The following is a 20,681-nucleotide window of genomic DNA, read 5'->3' as shown; positions in this document are numbered from 1 at the left end:
CGATCACTTCTACATTGCAAAATATTTAATACGCAGACATTTTATCTTGTATTCTCTGATTCAAGAAAAATTTTAAATCGCGAAAAATGACTTTAAAAAGTAACACATTTCACAATTTTGCAAATTTGTGACACAAGACAAAAAACATGAAAAATAAGTAGATATACAGAATAATATTTGGATTAGACATTTTTATGCAGCTTATCAAAGTCTACTGGTGTTTTTATGTTTTACACAAACTTATATGCACATTGTTTCTACTTACTAAATTTCTTCAGAGAAATAATACACAAAATAATGCATGTAGGGACCAGACTGTTAAATTTAAGGGGCATGGTCACAATTTTGGTCAAAAATTATTTTTCCGGTTTTAATATTTACAATGCTATAGAAAGGCATTTTAAATAGGAAACCCAAAATTTGAGTATCATTTGATGATTATAAGCGAGTAACAGAGCTTGAAATTCTTCGCTATGTAAACAAAGCGTTTGTTTACATTTTGAACGTTGAAGTAAAAATTTCAGTTTTAAAACTAAAACGAATGTGTTAAACGTTAGACAATGTGTATATATGCTTAAAATAAATAAAAAGATAGACAAATATGCTGAAAAATATTTTTTACTTGTATATTGAACCTATGTAAACAAACACAGGGTACGAGCCTTGTTTACATGACAAAGAATTGTGAGTCCTGTATCTTGCTTATAACTCTACGAATGTCTCTCAAATTTTATGTGATCATTAGAAATGCATTTCTAAAGCATTGTAGATAATAAAAACATAAATATAGAATTTTACCAAAATCGTGACCAGGTCCCTTTAAAGAGGCATGGTCACGATTTTGTTCAAAAATCATTTTTTTCGATTTTAATCTTTCCAGTGCTTCAGTAGGGCATTTTTAATAGGCAATCAAATTTTTAGTGTCATTCGTTGATTTATAAGCGAGTTACAGAGCTTACAATTCTTTGCTATGTAAACAAAACTTTTGTTAAAATTTAAAATGTTGTAGTGAAAATTCAAGTTCCAGACCTAAAATGAATGTGGTAATGTTAGGAGGCTGTTTATTTATGCTTAAAATATATAAGAATATAGTCAAATAAGCTTGAAAATGATTTTTAATTGGTATATTGAACCTTTGTAAACAAGAACAGGGCACGAGCCTTGATTTCATGTCAAAAAAATGTATCTTGCTTTTAACTCAACGACTGACTCTCAAATTTTATTTGATCATAAGAAATACATTCCTAAAGCATTGTAAGTAATAAAAACAGAAAAAAAGAACTTACCAAAATCGTGACCAAGCCCCTTTCAGCGAGATCTAAAACAATATTTGAACGAGATCTGTTATTTACCTTCCTGGTTGACGATAAATATTGGTTAAAATCTCACCCTTTTTAACAGCTACCTATCAATTTCAAACGCAAAGTGCAGGTATTAGCATTAAACTGTACACATTATGGACACATTTGTCTTTGAAATTATAATTATGAATTGAATTCCATTTGTTTTAACTAAAACACAAATTGATTGCTTTTTTAATCAAGATATCTTGTTGTTATTTCCTGTACAAAGATGTAGCAGTTAAGGGGGTGTGCAGTCATCTTGTACATTTCAGAATAAAAATGAAAAAGAAATTAACTGGTTTGTTTCTGCCCAAAACTGACCCAAAACCACAAATTCGGTCGGGATATTTTTGTGTCTATAGGAGTACATCGAATTTATAATTTCAGTGAAAATATATGTATATTTTTTAATTTAGACAATTAAACTTAACTTAATTCATGCTTATAAAACTGGGGGAAAAACTTAGACTCTGTCACATTCAACAGAGATTGTTTTGAAATGACATTGTTTAACATCAATGTGCCTCCATAGACACAGGAGCTCTAATTAAGGAAGGAGTCTTCTCGTTATCAAACATACTTCTTATAATAAGAAATTCATGAAATTTTGACACAGTCAAGCGTATCATATTACCAAATGATTCTATCAGTTTAATCAAATTTGACCTTTTTTGCATAAAGGTCAGGTCAATGTCACTACCTTTTCCTCAACGTAAAGGATGATAAAAATAAAAAAAAATCTCTTTGCAGTTCTGTAGACATTTGTTTAAGATTTGAAGATTCTATTCTTCAATGAAATAATATAATATCAGAATGTCTATCAGCTTACACTGCTAAATTGGAATAAATATTTATAATAAAATTATATTGCTTAGCCCGCATTTCTTCTAATTTTCTAAAATTTTGAAGACATTTTGATTATATTTTATGCTTCCAAAAATAAAATATTTCTGATTTTTATGTATAATGAAGACATTATATAAAGATATAAATTGACAGAAAAGCTAATATATTGACCATTACATAAGAGAGAAAAACTGATTTTAGGGATTTTTTCACAAAAATCAATGTATAGCATGGGCGCTTTAAAAAGCTTATAGAAATGTATTTTGATAGGCAAATCATATTTTAAAAATATATTCTGAAACCCAAGTATCATATCAATGGTTCACATTAGTAAAAAAAATCCTACATTATTGGGGTTTTTTAACACTAAAACAGACTCATTAATCTGCAGCAACTCTGAATTTCGAAACATGTGATATTTTCCTACGCCAATCTTACGCTAAAAATATAGTCCTTGTTAGATTCTAAACATTGATTACCTTTTCTTTGCCAATTTGTATCAGTATAAAAAAAAAAGAAAGAAAAAAATTATAATTTCCTTTCATCTTGATTTAAATTAATGAATAATTAATCAAATTTACGTTTGACAAGTCGAAAACCATAAAGGCCTTTCCTTAAGTAAAGACTTCTTGTTCTGAAAATAGATCCCATATCGCCTTATAAAGATAGAATGCCCTATTTTGAGGCAAAGATACATATACTGCTATAATGTGAAATGTTTAAATTGTTGTAGAGAGGACACCAATGTTAAACCTTCAAAAAAAGTCTGCGGCCGCGTAGTTCTACAGCTGTTCTAAGTTATTAAAAAGTCATTGTCCCAGATAGCAGCACATCGTTGGCCCAATCTCATAATATGGTTGTATTGTCGCCGTTGGGTTATCTTTACTGGGCCAACGGTGGTCCAACACCAAATATTGATAGTTGGTGATGTATTATAGTTGGGCTAACTGTTGGCATATTATCATTAAACTCTTGTAGTCAGAAAGGTATTTATTGCGGGATTGAAATCGGCCTCTGAGTTGGCCCAATGTCATTAATCTGGCTAAGCATCATGGGTAAACAACATCCGGGCTACTTTTCGTAATATCGTACCCGCGCCATTTTTTATTTGAAAGGAGAGTAATGAGACTGATACCTTGCATATCTGCATCAAATTTGTATTTATACATGCTCACTTTGACCAAACCTAATTAATGCTATAAGGTTAAACGATGTCGATGTCGTGTACAAATCTGTATAAAAAGATAATAGGGAGTGCAGAAGCAAAGTATGTGGAGTAAACAACTGTCAAGCACATGGTCAAACCATAGACATAAATAACATAAATGTTATTTACGTCTCTGGTCAAACATATTAGAAATATTGAATTGCATATGTATATAAAACTAATTTAATTCAATACTCAAACATTTAGATGCTTTCATTTAAAATACGTTAATTGTATCGACAAACTATCCACAAGCCATTCGAATGCGAGGCGGGGGGGGGGGTCTGTTACTACAGTAAGATTTCCTTCAGATGCTGGTCCCCCAACACATTTTCATGTTGTAAGGGTTACCATTGGCAAATAAAATTCCTTATTTTAGCATTTTAGCAATTTCTTGTCTTTTTTTAACCCCCACCACCAAAAAAAAAATGGAAACTGTTGCTACGGGTCTGTATACAATACAAGTTTTTTAGTTTGAGTAGAATTATGGAAGAAATATAAAAAGGCTTTACAATTATTTTTTTTAAATTGATCCTACATCATGAGCTATATGTAGATTTGTGTTATTTTCTACGTTTACCTATTATAAGAATATGTATTAAATATTGATTATGCTTCATTTCTTTGTAAAAAAAAAAAATACTCGAGATTTTAAATTGGTACCAATTTTTACAGGTCTATAGGTTCTACATTTGGTGGAGACGGTACTGCAATGTGTGTCAGAAGAATTCTAAAAACACTCATGACAAATTCCTTTGCCAAGGATTATCTTTGAGGAGAGTCATTGAAAGTAATTTGTATTTAAAAATTAAGGTTATTTACCAGTTATTCTAGTATAAACATGTTTAGCAAGAATGGTGTAAACTCAATGTTATTCTTGTTAAATTCTTATTTGAAAACTTAAACATATACGAGGTACTTATAAATTTAATCGTAATGTATGTTTACTCTTTACTGAAAAAAGTAACAAATTATTTAAATACCAAATACTACAATTTTAGAGAGTGTTCGAAAAAACAGAGCAGCGGCTGATTCCATAAACAAAAAACATTGAGAACAATATCAATGGGAAAGGTCTACCAAAGAGAGGGGGAAGGAAGTAACGGACAGAGAAGAAAAGGAGGGAGGAGACCTAGAAGACTCGGGTGTTTTTATAAATGTTTTCTTCATGAACTGCATGAGCAATAAAATATGTTTCAATTAATTATACTCTTTCTTTTCTTTGCTCAGGTATTTTATGCCTTATGTTGAAAGAATACCGTGGCCCACCAAAGGCCCAATACTGTTCGCTACATTGGCTCAACAATAAGCCAACATGTTGGTCTGATTAAGGGCCGTTGCCGTTGTCCCAATGTTAATTGCTGACAATGCCCAACCGTACAAAAGCGACGTTTGCCCAATATTATAAGAATACAGTGGCCCAACAATGGCCTACTATTGTCTGTTACATTGGCCAAACCATAAGCCAACAAGTTGGTCCGATTAAGGGCCGATGAACAAATTGCCGTTGGCCTAATGTTAAATGCACACGGTGATCCAACATAAGGAACATTGTTGGCCCAACAAAGGTCCAATGACGTCCTGCTATCTGGGTATTTTGTTTTGTATGCGTAATTTGCATACAAAACAACATGCAGAAAATTTTTAATCGTTTTACAACAGTTTTGGGCAGACACAATCCAGTTCAAGTAATGTTTGCTTTTTTATTATCAAATATACAAGAAAGCCGGACATCCCCTTAATACTAGTAATAGAGAGGTCACTTTAACGAAAATTGCACGTTTGATACTCGACGACTTAAAAGTTTCAAAGAAGGAAATAAATATTGATAATGATTGTGAGACTCTGTCTGCTATTTGTAAACAACCGAAAAAGATTTAAGGGCATGTGTAAAACAGCTTGGTTCTGGTAAAAGAACAGAACATCCTTTTTAGGAAATTCACTATTTTGTGAATATTGGGTTTAAAAAGTCAAAATATCTCTGTATATAATTTTGAGGGTGGGGAAAATATTTTGGCAATTTCGTAAGATAATGGAACATTATTTTAACCCCTTGAATAAACTGCAAAAAATATAACATATCGAAGTGTTTCAAAACTATTTTTCATCAAAAAAATTATTTTTCAATTTTTTGGAATAAGCATATTTTATTGGCAGTTAATTTGAAATACTAATGAACTTGACATGATCTTCATGAATTATCAAAAGAAAAATTTATATTCATTTGATTATAAAAAAATTCAAGAAAGCTTAGATTTAATTATTTTTAAAATCAGCAAAAAAAATATGTAGAGGGACCAGTGTTTCAGTCCTAATTGATGATGAAAATTAGGGATTCTTTTAAATAAATTTCAGTCACCAAGTATATTGCATTAGTTAAAAAGTAACTCTTATTATTGCAAAAGTTGACCAAAAACCAAAAAAGATTTAATACACACTCAAAAACGAAATAAAGATTTAAGACGTTTAAGCAGTTAGTATTAAGATTAAGGTAGACTTCTGATTTGTTGGACTCAAATACATTTACAAACATATTTAATTCACATGTACTGGTATTTTTGGCAATTCTAAAAGCACATTCGTCAATACCAATAAACTTAATAAGGGTTTAGGATCCTGTGACATTTCTGGTAAAGAAAACCGTATGTCGTTAGAAATTATCACTATGTGTTGAAGGGAAATTCCCTTTCTTTGGCAATTATGATTCCATATTTTGATCAGCTTATATCTTTTGGAATTCCTAAATCTAAGACACACTTTTCCTACAGGATACAGATAGGTCAATATTTAGACTTATTCAACAGTTCATCATATTTACTTCAATTCATAATTGTCTAGAAAACAGAAATGGGGTTTCTAAGCTTAGAATAATTCATGTTTGTGTTCTCAGGATTCTCGACCTTTTTTATTACTTATCAAAATTTACTTACTTCTGATTTTAAATTAAAGCAATTTAGAAATCCCTGGGGTAGAAGGAAACAGCGAATATGAAGTTTGAGTCAACTCAGACTTTGCATTGCCGGTTTCCGATCTCATGGGCTTCAGATAAGCAAATTGAGGCCACGCGTCTTATCAGCTCAGTTAACAGTATTGCTGTGAAACAAATGTGAGTAGCAAGGTTCAGCAATTTTATTACACCCACAATCCAACTTGTTGTTCAATGCTCTTTGTGGTTGTGTCAACTGTCCTTTAAAACTGGAGTATATAATGACAAATGTTTATTATAAAAAAAATATTACATTTCGTAACAAAATAATTCTGCTGTCAAAAAAGATAAATGTAGCAAGTGCTTTATGTGTTCTGAAATCGAAAATATTTAACATTTTCTAATGGCGTTTAAAATTGTACGATTCATATGGATCATTTTATTTTATTTACTGTTTCTTCTTTTTCTTTCTCTTTTGTTGCTTTTAAATCAATAAAAACAAAATATTTTACAATGTGTTGGATACATGTTTTATATTGTGTTATTTGTATATATATTTATTAATATAATAGAACATTGTAAAAAATTGAATAATATACTTGTCATTTGCGATGATAGCATACCCGCACGCCATGTTATGAAGAAATACATAAATGATGTAAATAGGTGGCAATATTTCAATGAAATAATTTAAACTTCTGTAAAGATTTATTTAGTTCATTACAAATTTGAAGCATTGTGGAAGCAAAGGCTTCAAATCATCTAGTATCTGTTTATAATGACAACGACTGACAGTAGTTAATGAATCATTTTATTTTTAGTTAAGTAAGTTGAACTAAATTAGACTTAATAATTGACTTCAGTTTTTTATATCGCAGTATTTTGTAGTGTACAACGTAAGGAAACAGGGGACAGACAATTTATTTATTTCCACGAAAAAAATCCCTAACATATGGTTTTAAGTATCAGCAGAGTATACATATATTTCTTGAAATCGGTGGACTTGGAAAATTTTCAAATAAGATGTTTTCGTTTACAATATACACATGTAGTTGTCCAAAATTTTGACGTTTACTGCATTTTATTATGTTTTTAGATAGTTCATTTAAAAATTAATTGAAACTTATCAGGATATAACTAATGACAATACTTTCGAACATTTTAAGCATAAATAACCCCATAATAGTCAAATATTAAATGAAGAAATTATTACAACATTATTTACATTTCATCAAAATGACAGTTTGAAATCATGAATTATACCCCTTTGTACATGTAGTTATAAAACGGATTTAGCAAAATTATTCGAATTGTTTTTTACAGAATAGATTTAAGCATTAAAGAAAACAAAATGATATGTAAGTTTGGTACTTAAAATGAAAGCAGCAAACCTTACCTGAAGAAATTGCAAAAAAAAATCAGATGTTTCTATTTGAGAGTAAACACACAAAAATTTGCACATACAGGAAAAAACCATTATTTTTTTCTCTCTCTCTTTCTTCCTCAGAGTGGCATATTGAATACCAGTAAAACGTAAGTATTCCAATGTACATGTATTCCAAATGTCATGTAATAGAAATTTAAGCAACATCTGCACACTTTTTCACAAAGAGAATTAAATTCAGCCGTACATGTTTAAAAGAATGATTTTCTAAATTAAACTACGAATAATAAATTCATACAACATCTGCAAACTTTGCAGAAACTGCCATTTTATTACAGAAAGCACCACTTTACCTTTACATAAATAATACATATTATTCAAACTTAGTGGTAATGTACATTAAATAAAAAAATGGCAATTACAGTGTCTATCAAATATTGAAAAAAGATATATGAACTATTAGTATTCATTCTACAGGTATAATTAACATAAATTCAAGGCATCTTTCCGACTAATGTATTTTAAGAATGCTGGAAGGTGAAGGCAATATTAAGACCTTATCTTTTTAAAATGAAGAGTTGGAACTGTATAAAAATATAAGAAAAATATTAAAATCTAAAACATTTCCCCATTAGTGAAAATTTGTTTTTAAAATATTGTACTATTCTAATCTATTTTAAATGAAGAGCCTTGTACAAAAAAAAGGAAAATATTCAAAAATTTGAATTATTTACCAATTAGTGATATTTTGTTGAAAAATACAATATTCAAAATTTCCAGCCTGATCTGATGGGTAATCTGTTGACCATCCTGTCTCCTGACAGAGTGCTATCTAACATAGATATGATACATCAATCACTGCATCGTCGGAACCCACGGGTTTTCTATAAGCAACATGCAACTACTGGTGAAATATAAGAATAAGTTAGTTTTTATGGAGCATTTAGGGAAGAAAAGTTACTTATCCTAAAGTTCTTAGTGACCTTCATACATGTATGAATGGCAGTTGTCAATGTCATTCCAATCTAAAGACGAAATGGAGTAAATGAAACAATGTTAATGATGAAAGGAATGACATCTACCTTTAATCTATCTATAATGATTCAGAATTCTAATCTAAGTCTTAATAATAATAACAAAAATATAAACATATTTTTAAAAAATATCAAGATCAACGGATTCTTTCTCCACTTATTTGTGTTATTCTAGCACATTTGAAAAAGGATTCTGTAATGTTAAATTTTCATTTTGAAAAAATGAAAAACAAGAGGCCCATGGGCCACATTGCTGAGTAACAGTGATCATAATTATGAATAAAGCAGCTTTATAAGGTCGAAAACAAAATATCTGGACAATTTAGCATATAAAACATTGCTCATATTTTTATTTTAGTAACATTGAGCCTCTTCTGAGGCCTCAGAAATACCCTGGGATGGAAATGTTAGTTTCAACGATTAAAAATTAACACTTTATCACAATGATTATGTCAAAAATGATAACATTGAAGTTATTCAGAGAAAGATCTCTCTTAAAAAAGAGGCCCACGCTGGCATTGACCATTACCTAAGTACCATAGAAGGACCTGTTAAGGAGTCCCATGTTTGCATTTTTGTAAGTATAATCCTTACTAACTGTTCCCCTTGTATTTGAGTTTTTAAAGATAAAATCATTAAACAAGGAATTGGCTTGGGGGCGAAAATTGTAAATGTTTGATAAAAAGAGACCTGCATGCCTTCAATAGTAAATCTCTTATAATATTAAGTTTTATACTCATTCATTTTAGTAAGAACATGCATAATTTAATGTTTGTTCCTATGTTCAGTCGCCCCTTCCAACATTATTGCCCTACCCTACCCCCAGGGATCATCATTTAAACAAACTTGATTCGACCCTACCTGAGAATGCTTCCACATAAGTTACATTTTTTCTAGTCCATTGGTTTTTGAGAAGATTTTTCAAAGATCCCAACAAATTTTCAATAATTCTTAATTATCTCCAATTGAATGATGGCATGGTCCTTCATTTGAATTTACCCTACCTAACGGTGCTTGTGCAAAGTTTGGTTTAAGTCGGCCAAATGTTTGTGGGGAAAGAGTCGAAAATGTAAAATGTTTACAGCAGACGGAGAGACAGACAGACAGCGGACAAAAAGTTACCAGAATAGCTCACTTGAGCTTTCAGCTCAGGTGGGCAAAAAATTAGATGCGATATCTTTTTTAGTTGCGCTTTCAGTGCAGAAATGTCATGTTAAAGTATGATCAATGTAGATATCTGTACACTGTAACTATGTTGGTGTTACTACGTCCCACATAAAGATTGTTCTCGTCATCTACAGACACACTACAAGGATACTGTAGCCCTTGTTGTTGTGTTAGTAGTAGACACAAGAACTGACCGTCCTGATTCAGAAGATCAATTGTGCCACTGTGGTAATCACACACCAGGATGTGACCAAGAAGATCAGTACATACTCCCTTAGGATAAAACGTTGACCCCTGACCTGTATATGAGAACCTGTGTTGTCCTGATTTATCCACCACCACTACAGCTTGCTTGAGTGAATCTGATACACAGATATCACCATTGGTGTTTTCTGTGATGTAGTGCGGATTGCTATACAGTTTCTGCCCTTTGTTGTCTGTCTCTATATTCTGTATTTCTTTCCCTGTCTTATTGTATCTGGTAACTTTACCCTTTTCAAAAGTTATCATCCCCACCAGTAAGTCCCCGTTGATGTGAGAGGAGAATATGCTGAGTGGCATCCATGCTTTTGTTTTAATGAATTCAGTGATTGTATTATCCGGTGTTATCCTATTGATGACTTTGGTGTGTATGTCCGTATAAATCAGATCCTCGTCCTGGGTGACTGTGTGGTAGCCCTCATCTCTACCATTGGTTTGTATCTTCTGTATCTGATTCCCCTGTAGATCTGTTTTGACAAGGTTAGCTCTCCAATCAATGACGCAGAGTGTGTCTGACTTAAGCAGTGATACATGATATACACGATCAACACCTGGTACTGTGTACTCCATGACCTTGGTGACAGTTGAAGACAAAGACAGTGTTTGTTTCACATCAAATTTGTTCTCTCTCTCTTGTTTTCTTTGTTTCCCTGTAGGTTTAATCTTTGTAGAGGTAGTCTCTAGAGGGTTTATTTTTCTGTTTTCTGGTGCAGCCTTAGAAACTGTTATTCTACCAAGTAGTTTGGCAACATCCTCCTTACTGTATCGACCAGCAGTAAATTCTGGAGGGGCTGGTTTAGTGGTCTCTGGTATGGGTAGGATTTTTAATTGTTCAGTAAGTGGGAAAATGATGGGATTTTTTGTAAGTTGAGTAGAGGATAGGTAGCCATGGGACTGCTTGACAAGGTCCTCAAGATAAGAGATGTAATCTTGGTATGTTTTGTCTTGACTCTGAAGCATCTCCTTTAGTGACTCTTCTATTTTGTTGACTTGTTCTATATTATCCGATGTTGCTTCGTCCACCAGTGTTTTGAGAGACTTGGCTTCATCCCTCATGGAAGATCTTATGCCATCCATGATTGTCTTTATTTCTGTGGCATCAATTTTTATTTCACTTTGCAAATCTTTTGCCGTTGTCATGAAGTAGAGTTGAATTTTTTGGATTTCCTGACGACATGCTACAGATTTTTCTGTATAAATTGTCTCCAAGTCGGTAAAGGAATGTCCCTTGTGAACAGACAATGTAGAACACTTGGAGCATAAAGGCACACTGCATTCGTCACAAAGAATGTCTATATTCCTAGTGGGGTGATCCCTGCATTTCTCCACAGGAAGTTGACAATTGCGTTCACGGTAAGGGACCACTTCATGGTTCTTGGTGTCTGGACTCTTCTGATGTTCGTTTCTGCATTGTTCACACATTGGTTGGTGACAGTCATTGCAATAGAACTGGCAGTTCTTCTCACAGTCTTCGATGCCACACGCAAAATAGTGCTGGGCTGTGTCGGGTATTTCTGATTCCGAAAGTGCCATCTAAAAGTAATAATTGTTAATGTATGGAGTTTAAATAAATAATTTTACTCCTTGGAGAATCATACTCAGTTCAATCGATCTTAGTTTCAATAAACATTTAATAAAGTTTAACAACTGATTCTTAGGAACCATGCATTAATAATGTTGCCTAATTTTTCTCAATTATTGTTTGAGACTAAAAAAGTACTGATAAATCTCTAATATTTAGTTAGAAAAATACTATTGGCAAAGCTGCATTTAGATGTTATATATTTGTTGTTAAGGAATTATGTAACAACTCAGCTGTTGGGTTATTGGATCGAATATATTTTTCAGTTATACAAATTGGCAAGAGTTAAAATTAAATTAAGATAAAAACCTGTTATATTACCAGTAAATTTGCGATGTTAATATGAGTTATATGATAACAAATTTGATGTATGGTCATTAATGCTCATTTATAAGTAGTATTCTCCAAACCGAACAATAATATTCATGTACAATAAAAGTATTTAAGTACAAAAATTTTTTTGTTAATTATCTTCAATTTCCAATTTTGACCATGAAGCAGGTCCTTACATGTATAACAATTTAATCATGGCCGATTGTTATCATGTCTAGTAATATCTTTGGATAAGATTTCATATGCAGATCATCAATTGCTACAGGTGTTGTTCTATTTCACACTATAAAATTTTTGATTCTACTTACTGTATAACTTAGATAACACAATCCACAAGTTGATATATCTAGAATGGGCAAATGGAATGTCGATTTAAATGAGATTTAAAACGAGATTTTAACGAGAGCTTCATTAAACTTCCTGGTTGTGGATAAAAATAGATTTAAATCTCACCTTGTTGTACCTGCCCTAACAGGTGTAAACAGCTACCTGTCAATTTCAAATGCAAAGAACCTGTACTATCATTGAGCTTTAAACATATTATGCACAATTAATTTGTCTATAAAATATATTTATCATGAAACGTTTCTTGTGAAAAGAAACATAGAAAAATTACAATTATATATTTATAACTTATTTCATTATATCCTTTACACAGACGCAGTAATTAATACTAGTGATATGAACTCAATCTATTCTAAAATGTGTTTTTTTAAGAGCTTTATAGGTTCGTATATGGTAAGTTCATCAATATTGAGAAAACAAATAGTTTTGAGACTCTCCCTGTTACGATTTAAATGCGTGTGTGAAACATCTTTGGGCAGATCAAGAATATCAATATTGATATCCAAAATGTGTATTTTTAAAGAGCTTTACAGCTTCGTGTATGATACGTCCATCAGTTTTGAGAAAACAACTGGTTTTGAGACTCTCCCTGCTCCGATTTTAATGCATGTGTGAAACTATTGATTGTGAAACATTATACGGAATATCACCAGTTGACCCAACCCCCACCCAACCACCCAATGGAAATTGCATTTATTGACATTCTTTGGAACTTACGAATTGCCCCCCTTCCATCTTCGATAGCCAAGGGTTTTTGGTCCACTTCGCTCCCCATAAACGTTTATGTGGCGCGGAGTGAACCGAAAACCCTTGGCTAGCGAAGATGCCTCCCTTCCTGTTTTGTAATTCCAAATGAAAATTTTTTAAAAATGCCTTGCATCGAAAATAGGGCAAAATGATATGGTTAATGATAATGATTATTAATGACAAATCATCATCATAGATCGCCTAAAGCCACGGTCCGGAGTCCGTACAGCTCTCCCACAAATGGGAGGGGATCGTACATATCGGTCGTGGTTTGGGAGCGATGGTAATCCATTAAATGATTTGGTATATATTGGACATGATAAAGGTGAGTGTACAGTTGGATAGACTACTGTAAAAAACATTAAAAAGCTTTAGAAGTCTTTAAAAAAGGGGAAAATTACGACAAGTTAGATATGTTGCGCAGTAATTTGAAGTCACAAAAATGTATTATATATAGTGTTTGATATCACTGTTAAATGATATCAAGATTTAGAGAAACAATCCCCAAAATGTTTTTTCGTCTATTAAAACAAAGTGTCGTTTAAATGTTACTTTTAAGCCTCATGACAACTTCTTTACCTTGTTGTATGAACCAATTTCAACCAAAACTTGCATAGAGCATACGTGGGGGAAATGGATTCAAATATCCAGGCCATCTTTCAAGGAGATATAAAAGGAAAATTGGTATATCGGTATTATAACCTCACCCCCCCCTCCCTGGGCCTCAATGGTGTGGCTAAATATGCAGTACAGAGGTTATATTCTCAAATATCTTCTTCTCCTTTCCCATAAATAAATGCATGGTTATCATATCTATGAATCCCTCTACGAATATTGTTAAAATCATGGCCCATGAGTCAGGGGTCCGGCCCTAGGGTGGGGCCAATATGACCATATAGTGAAAATGTATTAAATCTTTGAAAATCTTCTTTACTCTCATATATTTGATTAATATAAACTAAGAATATAAACTGGGGCCTCAGAAGTAGTTCAATGTAAAAAATATGACGAATACATTATACCAGATTGTCCAGATATTTTTGCATTACACTGTATGATGCTGGTTTGAACAAAGTTATGACCGCTCTTACTCATCAATGTGACCCCTGGCCTCTTGTTTTTTTTTTTTTTTTTTTTTTTTTTGGGGGGGGGGGGTGTTTTGTTTAGTTTTGTCTCTCTTTTACAAGATAAAATCTAACATTACAGATTCCATTTTGAAATGGAAGTGTTAGAACCATAGGCGTCGGAACGCCCCCCCCTTTTTTTTTGCACAGCAAGACCTAACCATTAGGCAAATAGCACCATAGATGGTTCAGCCCCCCCCCCCCCCCCCCACACTTTTTATCGTAGCAAAGGTATTTGTTTCCAAATATGCCTGGAAAAGATGGGAATATTGAGAAGTTGGAGTCATAGGTATACTTGCGCCCCCCCCCCCCTTCCATAGATTAGGAATTTCACGATTTTGGAAAAATTTTGTATTGGTATGTAAGGATCCCCCCCACGGATTAGGATTTTCACGATTTTGGGAATTGGGTATTTGTGCTTGTGAAGATTTCCGGGTATTAGTCTAGCCCCCCCCCCCCTTTTCAATTTGCTTCCGACGCCACTGAGAACAACACAAATAAATAAACAAAATATTCAGTTGATCTTGTTATTTATTTATCTATTAATTTTGTTCCAGGTATATTAATGGTGCCTACCATATAGTCATAATGCTTAATAGTATATTATGTAAACGGTTTTATCATGTTGTTCGTGTAACATTGTATCATCACTGTAGATACTTGTACACTGTCACTGTGCTGATGTGCCATTGTCCCACCCAGAGATTATTCTCACCATCCACGAACACACTATAGGGACACCCTGTTCCTTGTTGTGATGTCAGTAGTAGAAACAAGAACTGACCGTCCTGATCCAGAAGATCAACTGTGTTACTGAGATAATCACACACCAGGATGTGACCCAGGAGATCAGTACACACTCCCCGGGGATAAAACTCTGACCCCTGACCTGTGTAGGAGAACCTGTGTTGTCCTGATTTATTAACCACCACTACAGCATGTTTTAATGAATCAGATGTACAGATATCACCATTGATGTTTTCTGTGATGTAGTGTGGATAGTTATACAGGTTCTGTCCTTTGTTGTCTCTCTGTATGTTCTTTATTTCTTTCCCTGTCTTGTACCTGGTGACTCTACCCATTTCTTCCTTTATCATTCCCACTAGTATGTCCCCATTGATGTTGGAGGAGTGAATGCTGAGTGGCGTCCAGTCTCCTGTTTTAATGAATTCAGTGCATGTATTAAGTGATGTTATCCTGTTGATGACTTTGTTGTGTTTGTCTGTATAGATCAGATTCCCGTCCTGTGTGACTGTGTGGTAGCCATATCTACCATTGGTTTGTATCTTCTGTAGCCGATTCCCCTGTAGATCCGTATGGACAAGGTTACCACTACCATCACTGACCCAGAGTCTGTTTGATTTACCAAGTGATACGTGACATACGTCATCAACACCTGGTACTTTGTACTCCCTGACCGTGGTGACAGAGGAAGACAGAGACAGTGTTTGTTTCACGTCAGATTTCTCTTTGTCTTCCTTTCTCTTTTTCTCTGTAGGTTTCAAATGTGTAGAGGCAGTTTTCATGGGTTTTATTTTTCTGTTCGCTGGTTTAGTATCAAGAATTTTTATTCTACCCATTAGTTTGGCAACATCCCCCTTGGTATATCGACCAGCAGTAAATTCTGGAGGGTCTAGTTTGGTGGTCTCTGGTATGGGTAGGATTTTAAAGTGTTCAGAAAGTGGGCAAATGAGTGGATTATTTAGAAGTTGAGTAGAAGACAGGTAGCCATGGAACTTTTTGACAAGGTCCTCAAGATAAGATATGTAATCTTGGAATGTTTTTTCTTGATTCTGAAGCATCTCCCTTTGTGACTCTTCCATTTTGTTGAGTTGTTCTATGTTATTTGATGTCACTTCATCCACCAGTGTTTTGAGAGACTTGGCTTCATCCCTCATGGAAGATCTTATGCCATCCATGATTGTCTTTATTTCTGTGTCATCAAGTTTTATTTCACTTTGCAAATCTTTTGCCGTTGGCATGAAGTGGAGTTGAATTTTTTGGATTTCCTGACGACATGCTATAGATTTTTCTGTATAAATTGTCTCCAAGTCGGTAAAGGAATGGCCTTTGTGTACAGGCATTGTAGAACACTTGGAGCATAAAGGCACATTGCATTCATCACAGAGAATGTCTATATTCCTAATGGGGTGATTCCTGCATTTCTCTACTGGAAGTTGACAATTGCGTTCACGGTAAGGGACCACTTCATGGTTCTTGGTGTCTGGACTCTTCTGATGTTCGTCCCTGCATTGTTCACACATAGGTTGGTGACAAGGATTGCAGTAAAACAGACAGTTCCTCTCACAGTCACCGATGCCACACACCAAATTATGCTCGGCTGTGTCGGGTATTTGAGATTCCGAAAGTGCCATCTAATAGTAATTTTTAATGTATTAATACTTACTTTTGCAAGATTGTAGAGATTAAAATGTAAATTAAAACAGTAGTTATAATACCAGTAAATTTGTAATGTTAATATGAAAGTAGTATATTCCGAACAGAACACAGATAGTCATGTACAATAAAAGTATTTAAGTCAATAAAAGTTTTCTATATTATCTTTAGTTTCCGAATTTGACTGTGAAGGAGGTCCGTATATACCATGTAAAAGAAAAATTCAATCATGGCAGATTGATATCATGTCTAGTAATATCTTTGGATAAGATTTTACATGCAGATCATCAATTGCTACAGGTGTTGTTCTATTTAACACTTTAAAAATATTTGATTCCACTTACTGTGTAACTAAGATAAGACAATCCACAATTAAGTTGATAAGTCTAGGATGGGCAAATGGAATGTCGATTCAAGTGAGATTTAAAACGAGATTTTAACGATAGCTTCATTTAACTTCCTGGTTGTGGATAAAAAATAGATTTAAATCTCACCTTGTTTTACCTGTCCTAACAGGTGTAAACAGCTACCTGTCAATTTTAATGCAAAATACCCGTACTAGCATTGAGCTCTAAACATATTGTGCACAATTAATTTTTCTATAAAAGATATCTATCATGAAATGTGTCTTGTGAACTGAAACCTACAAATATTAAACAATATCTTATTTGATTAATTCCTTTACAGACGCAGTAGTGATACTTGACTAGTGATATGACCTCAACATTATCCAAAATGTGTATTTTCAACGAGCTACAAGTTCATTAATATTGAGAAAACAAATGGTTTCGAGACTCTCCCTGCTACGATTTTAATGCGTGTGAAACAGCTCAAGAAACAGGTCAAGAAAACAATTGTATTGTGAAATATTATATGGAATCTCAGCAAATGACCCCTCACCCCACCCAATTTTGTGGAAATTTCACCGATTGACATTCTTTGGAAACTTACGAATTGCCCCCCTCCCTGTGTTGAAATTGCACATAATAAGTAAAAAATATAGGTAATCATAGATTACTAAGCTCACCGAGACGGAGCATCACCCTTATGAGACATCACCTTCATAAGACCACCTTTATCATTTTATACGAAAATCATACTTTATGATCTTGGATATTCATGGATTCTGTTTTGACAAAATATCGTATATCATCTGATAAATTTTTTTATGATAATCATATGTTAATCAATACAATGATATAAAATGAAATATTGCATCATGTCATATTTATAATATATATCATATAATACAATAAAATACCGTAATAAACAATAATGAGATATGATATTGTAACGTATGATATGACATTGTATTGTGTTATACCTTATTGTATTTGATCACATAATACAATATCATAAAATATAATACAATATAGTATTATATTACAATATCATATTACATAATACAACATAACATTGAAACATGATATTATATTGTATAATATAGTATGATTTGTATTGAATGACACTGAAACATATTTGATACATTATATGATATTATATCATATAATACAATATAATTTGATTCCAACATTGTATCTTATCAAATGATACAATATTATGTGATAAAGTAAAATATTATAAAATACATTATTATATTATACATATTGTATCATATGACACAATAATATATATTACAATATCATATAATACAATTTCATGTGATATGATAATATATCATATAAACCAATATCATATCATACAATATCGTATGATACAATATTATTATAATATAATATTACAATATCATATTATACAATTTCATGTGATATAATTCTATATTACTGAAACCAATATCATATTATACAATATTGTATGATACAATATTATAGAATATACAATATTGTATCATAGGATACAATATAATTTTTTGCAACATCTTATGTAATTGTATCATGTGATAAAATAATAAATTAAAAATACAATATAATATTATACAATATTGTATCATAATATACAATACTATACATAATAATATCATGATACAATATCATATAAAATATCAAAAAAATTGATACAATATCATATCTTATCGTATAACTTTTTATAATATAACATAAGATATCATATTGTATCATATCAAACAATATTGTTTCATATCATACAATACTATATCATAGGAATCATGTTATATCATTTATCAACAAACACATCTATCTATCGAGCTAGTTTGAATAAGGTAGGAGATTTCTTTAGCATCCTTGATAATGGAGATCAGGCTCTGCATCTGAAGCAACCTCTGCATTTAATTTATAATAAAGTTAAATCAACTATGCAAGCTATCATCTATAAAACATGTGACCTGTTCCAAAAAACTAAACCTCATCCAGCATCCGAAACCTATGGCTCAGATTCAGCATTCAAGCCCATCAGGTGCATTGGTATCATAAGACGCATCATCCATGCAAGTTTGGTGAAGTTTGGACCAGTAATAACTAAGATATCATCATCAGAGGGCACTAGCAATTAAAACCTTAACTTCCTCCAGAATCCGCAACCTATGGCTCAGATTCAGCATCCATGCCTGTCAGGTGCATCTGTATCATAAGACACACCATCCATTAAAGTTTGGTGAAGTTAGGACCTGTAATAACTAAGATTTATTTTTTAGCATCCTTTATAATGGAGATCAAGCTCTGCATCTGAAGCTACCTCTGCGATTCATTCATATTACAGTTAAATCAACTATGCAAGTTTGAAATAGTACTATCATCTATTAAACATGTGACCTGTTCCTAAAAACTTAACTTTATCCAGCATCCGAAACCAGACTCAGCATTCAAGCCTGTCAGGTGCATCAGTATCATAAGACACACCATCCATGGAAGTCTGGTGAAGTTAGGACCAGTAGTAACTAAGATATAATCATCAGAGGGCACCTGCAACAAAAACTTTAACCAGCTCTAAAAACCTTAACCTCTTCCAGCATCCGAAACCTATTGCTCAGATTCAGCATTCAAGCTTGTCAGGTGCATCAGTATCATAAGACGCATCATCCATACAATTTTGGTGAAGTTAGGACCAGTAGTAACTTAGATATTGCTATCAATGGGCACCCGCAACAAAAACTTTAACCTGCTCCAAAAACCTTAACCTCCTCCAGCATCCGAAACCTATAGCTCAGATTCAGCACTCAAGCCTGTCTGGTGCATCAGTATCATAAGGCACACCATCCATGCAAGTTTGGTGAAGTACGGACCAGCAGTAACTAAGATATTGCTATCAAAGGGCACCTGCAACAAAAACTTTAACCTGGTCCAACAACCTTAACCTCCTCCAGCATCTTAAATTTAAGACCCAGATTCAGCATCCAAGTCTTTCAAGTCCATAAGTAGGTCCAGATGCATCATCCATGCAAGTTTGGTGAAGATAGGACAAATAATAGCTTAGATAAAGGACCTGCAACAAAAACTTTAACCAGGTCCGGACGCCGACGCCGACGCCACCGCCGACGCCGAGGGTATAGCATAAGCTCTCCTTGACTTCGTCTCGGTGAGCTAAAAATTGCCTTGTATAGAAAATACGGCAAAATGAAATGCCAATTAAATGAACATTAACTAAACCCCAAGAACTGCAAATTATAAAAATTATCAATGTATTTTGTAATTTTACGTCATTAATCAGCACTCCAGTACTTCCTCCTGAAATTCTTGTACTGTATTACAGGACTGTGTTTTACAAAAGAACTTACGTTGTAGATCTCTTCAGTGTAATTGAATGTTACTAAACATACAAATTGTATATAAAACAACTTTTTTCAAATATTTCCAATTATATCACGTATGTTTACATAGTATCAAGTTAAAACAATCGGTAGCTTATTAAGCTTATTTTAAATTTGGTCACAAATTCTTTTCTAAAACGCAGCCCTGAATAGTCCTTAATTTTCTAAACACAGATAAAACATTTCTCTTGGAGGAAATTTTATTCAGTTCACATCTTGACACAACAAAAAATCTAAAAAGCTAAAAAATTAAAACAATAA

The 20,681-nt window shown here is 33.0% G+C and overlaps 2 protein-coding genes across 2 annotated transcripts; both read right to left on the bottom strand.

Annotated features, from left to right (window-relative positions):
- Positions 1-8,888: 8,888 nt before the first annotated feature.
- LOC136272034 (E3 ubiquitin-protein ligase TRIM71-like) lies at positions 8,889-12,465 on the bottom strand. The gene is made up of 2 exons (XM_066072732.1): positions 12,392-12,465; positions 8,889-11,701 (listed from the first exon to the last, which is right to left on the bottom strand). Exon 2 carries the CDS (start codon positions 11,699-11,701, stop codon positions 9,965-9,967), a length of 1,737 nt encoding a protein of 578 aa, XP_065928804.1. The 5' UTR covers positions 12,392-12,465; the 3' UTR covers positions 8,889-9,964.
- Positions 12,466-14,857: 2,392 nt separating this feature from the next.
- On the bottom strand, positions 14,858-17,117 carry LOC136269455 (tripartite motif-containing protein 2-like). The gene is made up of 2 exons (XM_020072603.3): positions 17,041-17,117; positions 14,858-16,674 (listed from the first exon to the last, which is right to left on the bottom strand). Exon 2 carries the CDS (start codon positions 16,672-16,674, stop codon positions 14,947-14,949), a length of 1,728 nt encoding a protein of 575 aa, XP_019928162.3. The 5' UTR covers positions 17,041-17,117; the 3' UTR covers positions 14,858-14,946.
- Between the last annotated feature and the right edge of the window lie 3,564 nt (positions 17,118-20,681).

This window comes from Magallana gigas, chromosome 10 (assembly GCF_963853765.1).
Source record: "Magallana gigas chromosome 10, xbMagGiga1.1, whole genome shotgun sequence".
NCBI classification, from domain to species: Eukaryota; Metazoa; Mollusca; class Bivalvia; order Ostreida; family Ostreidae; genus Magallana; species Magallana gigas.
The sequence above is the reverse complement of the archived record's forward strand: the minus strand, read 5'-3'. Positions and strand labels throughout refer to the sequence as shown.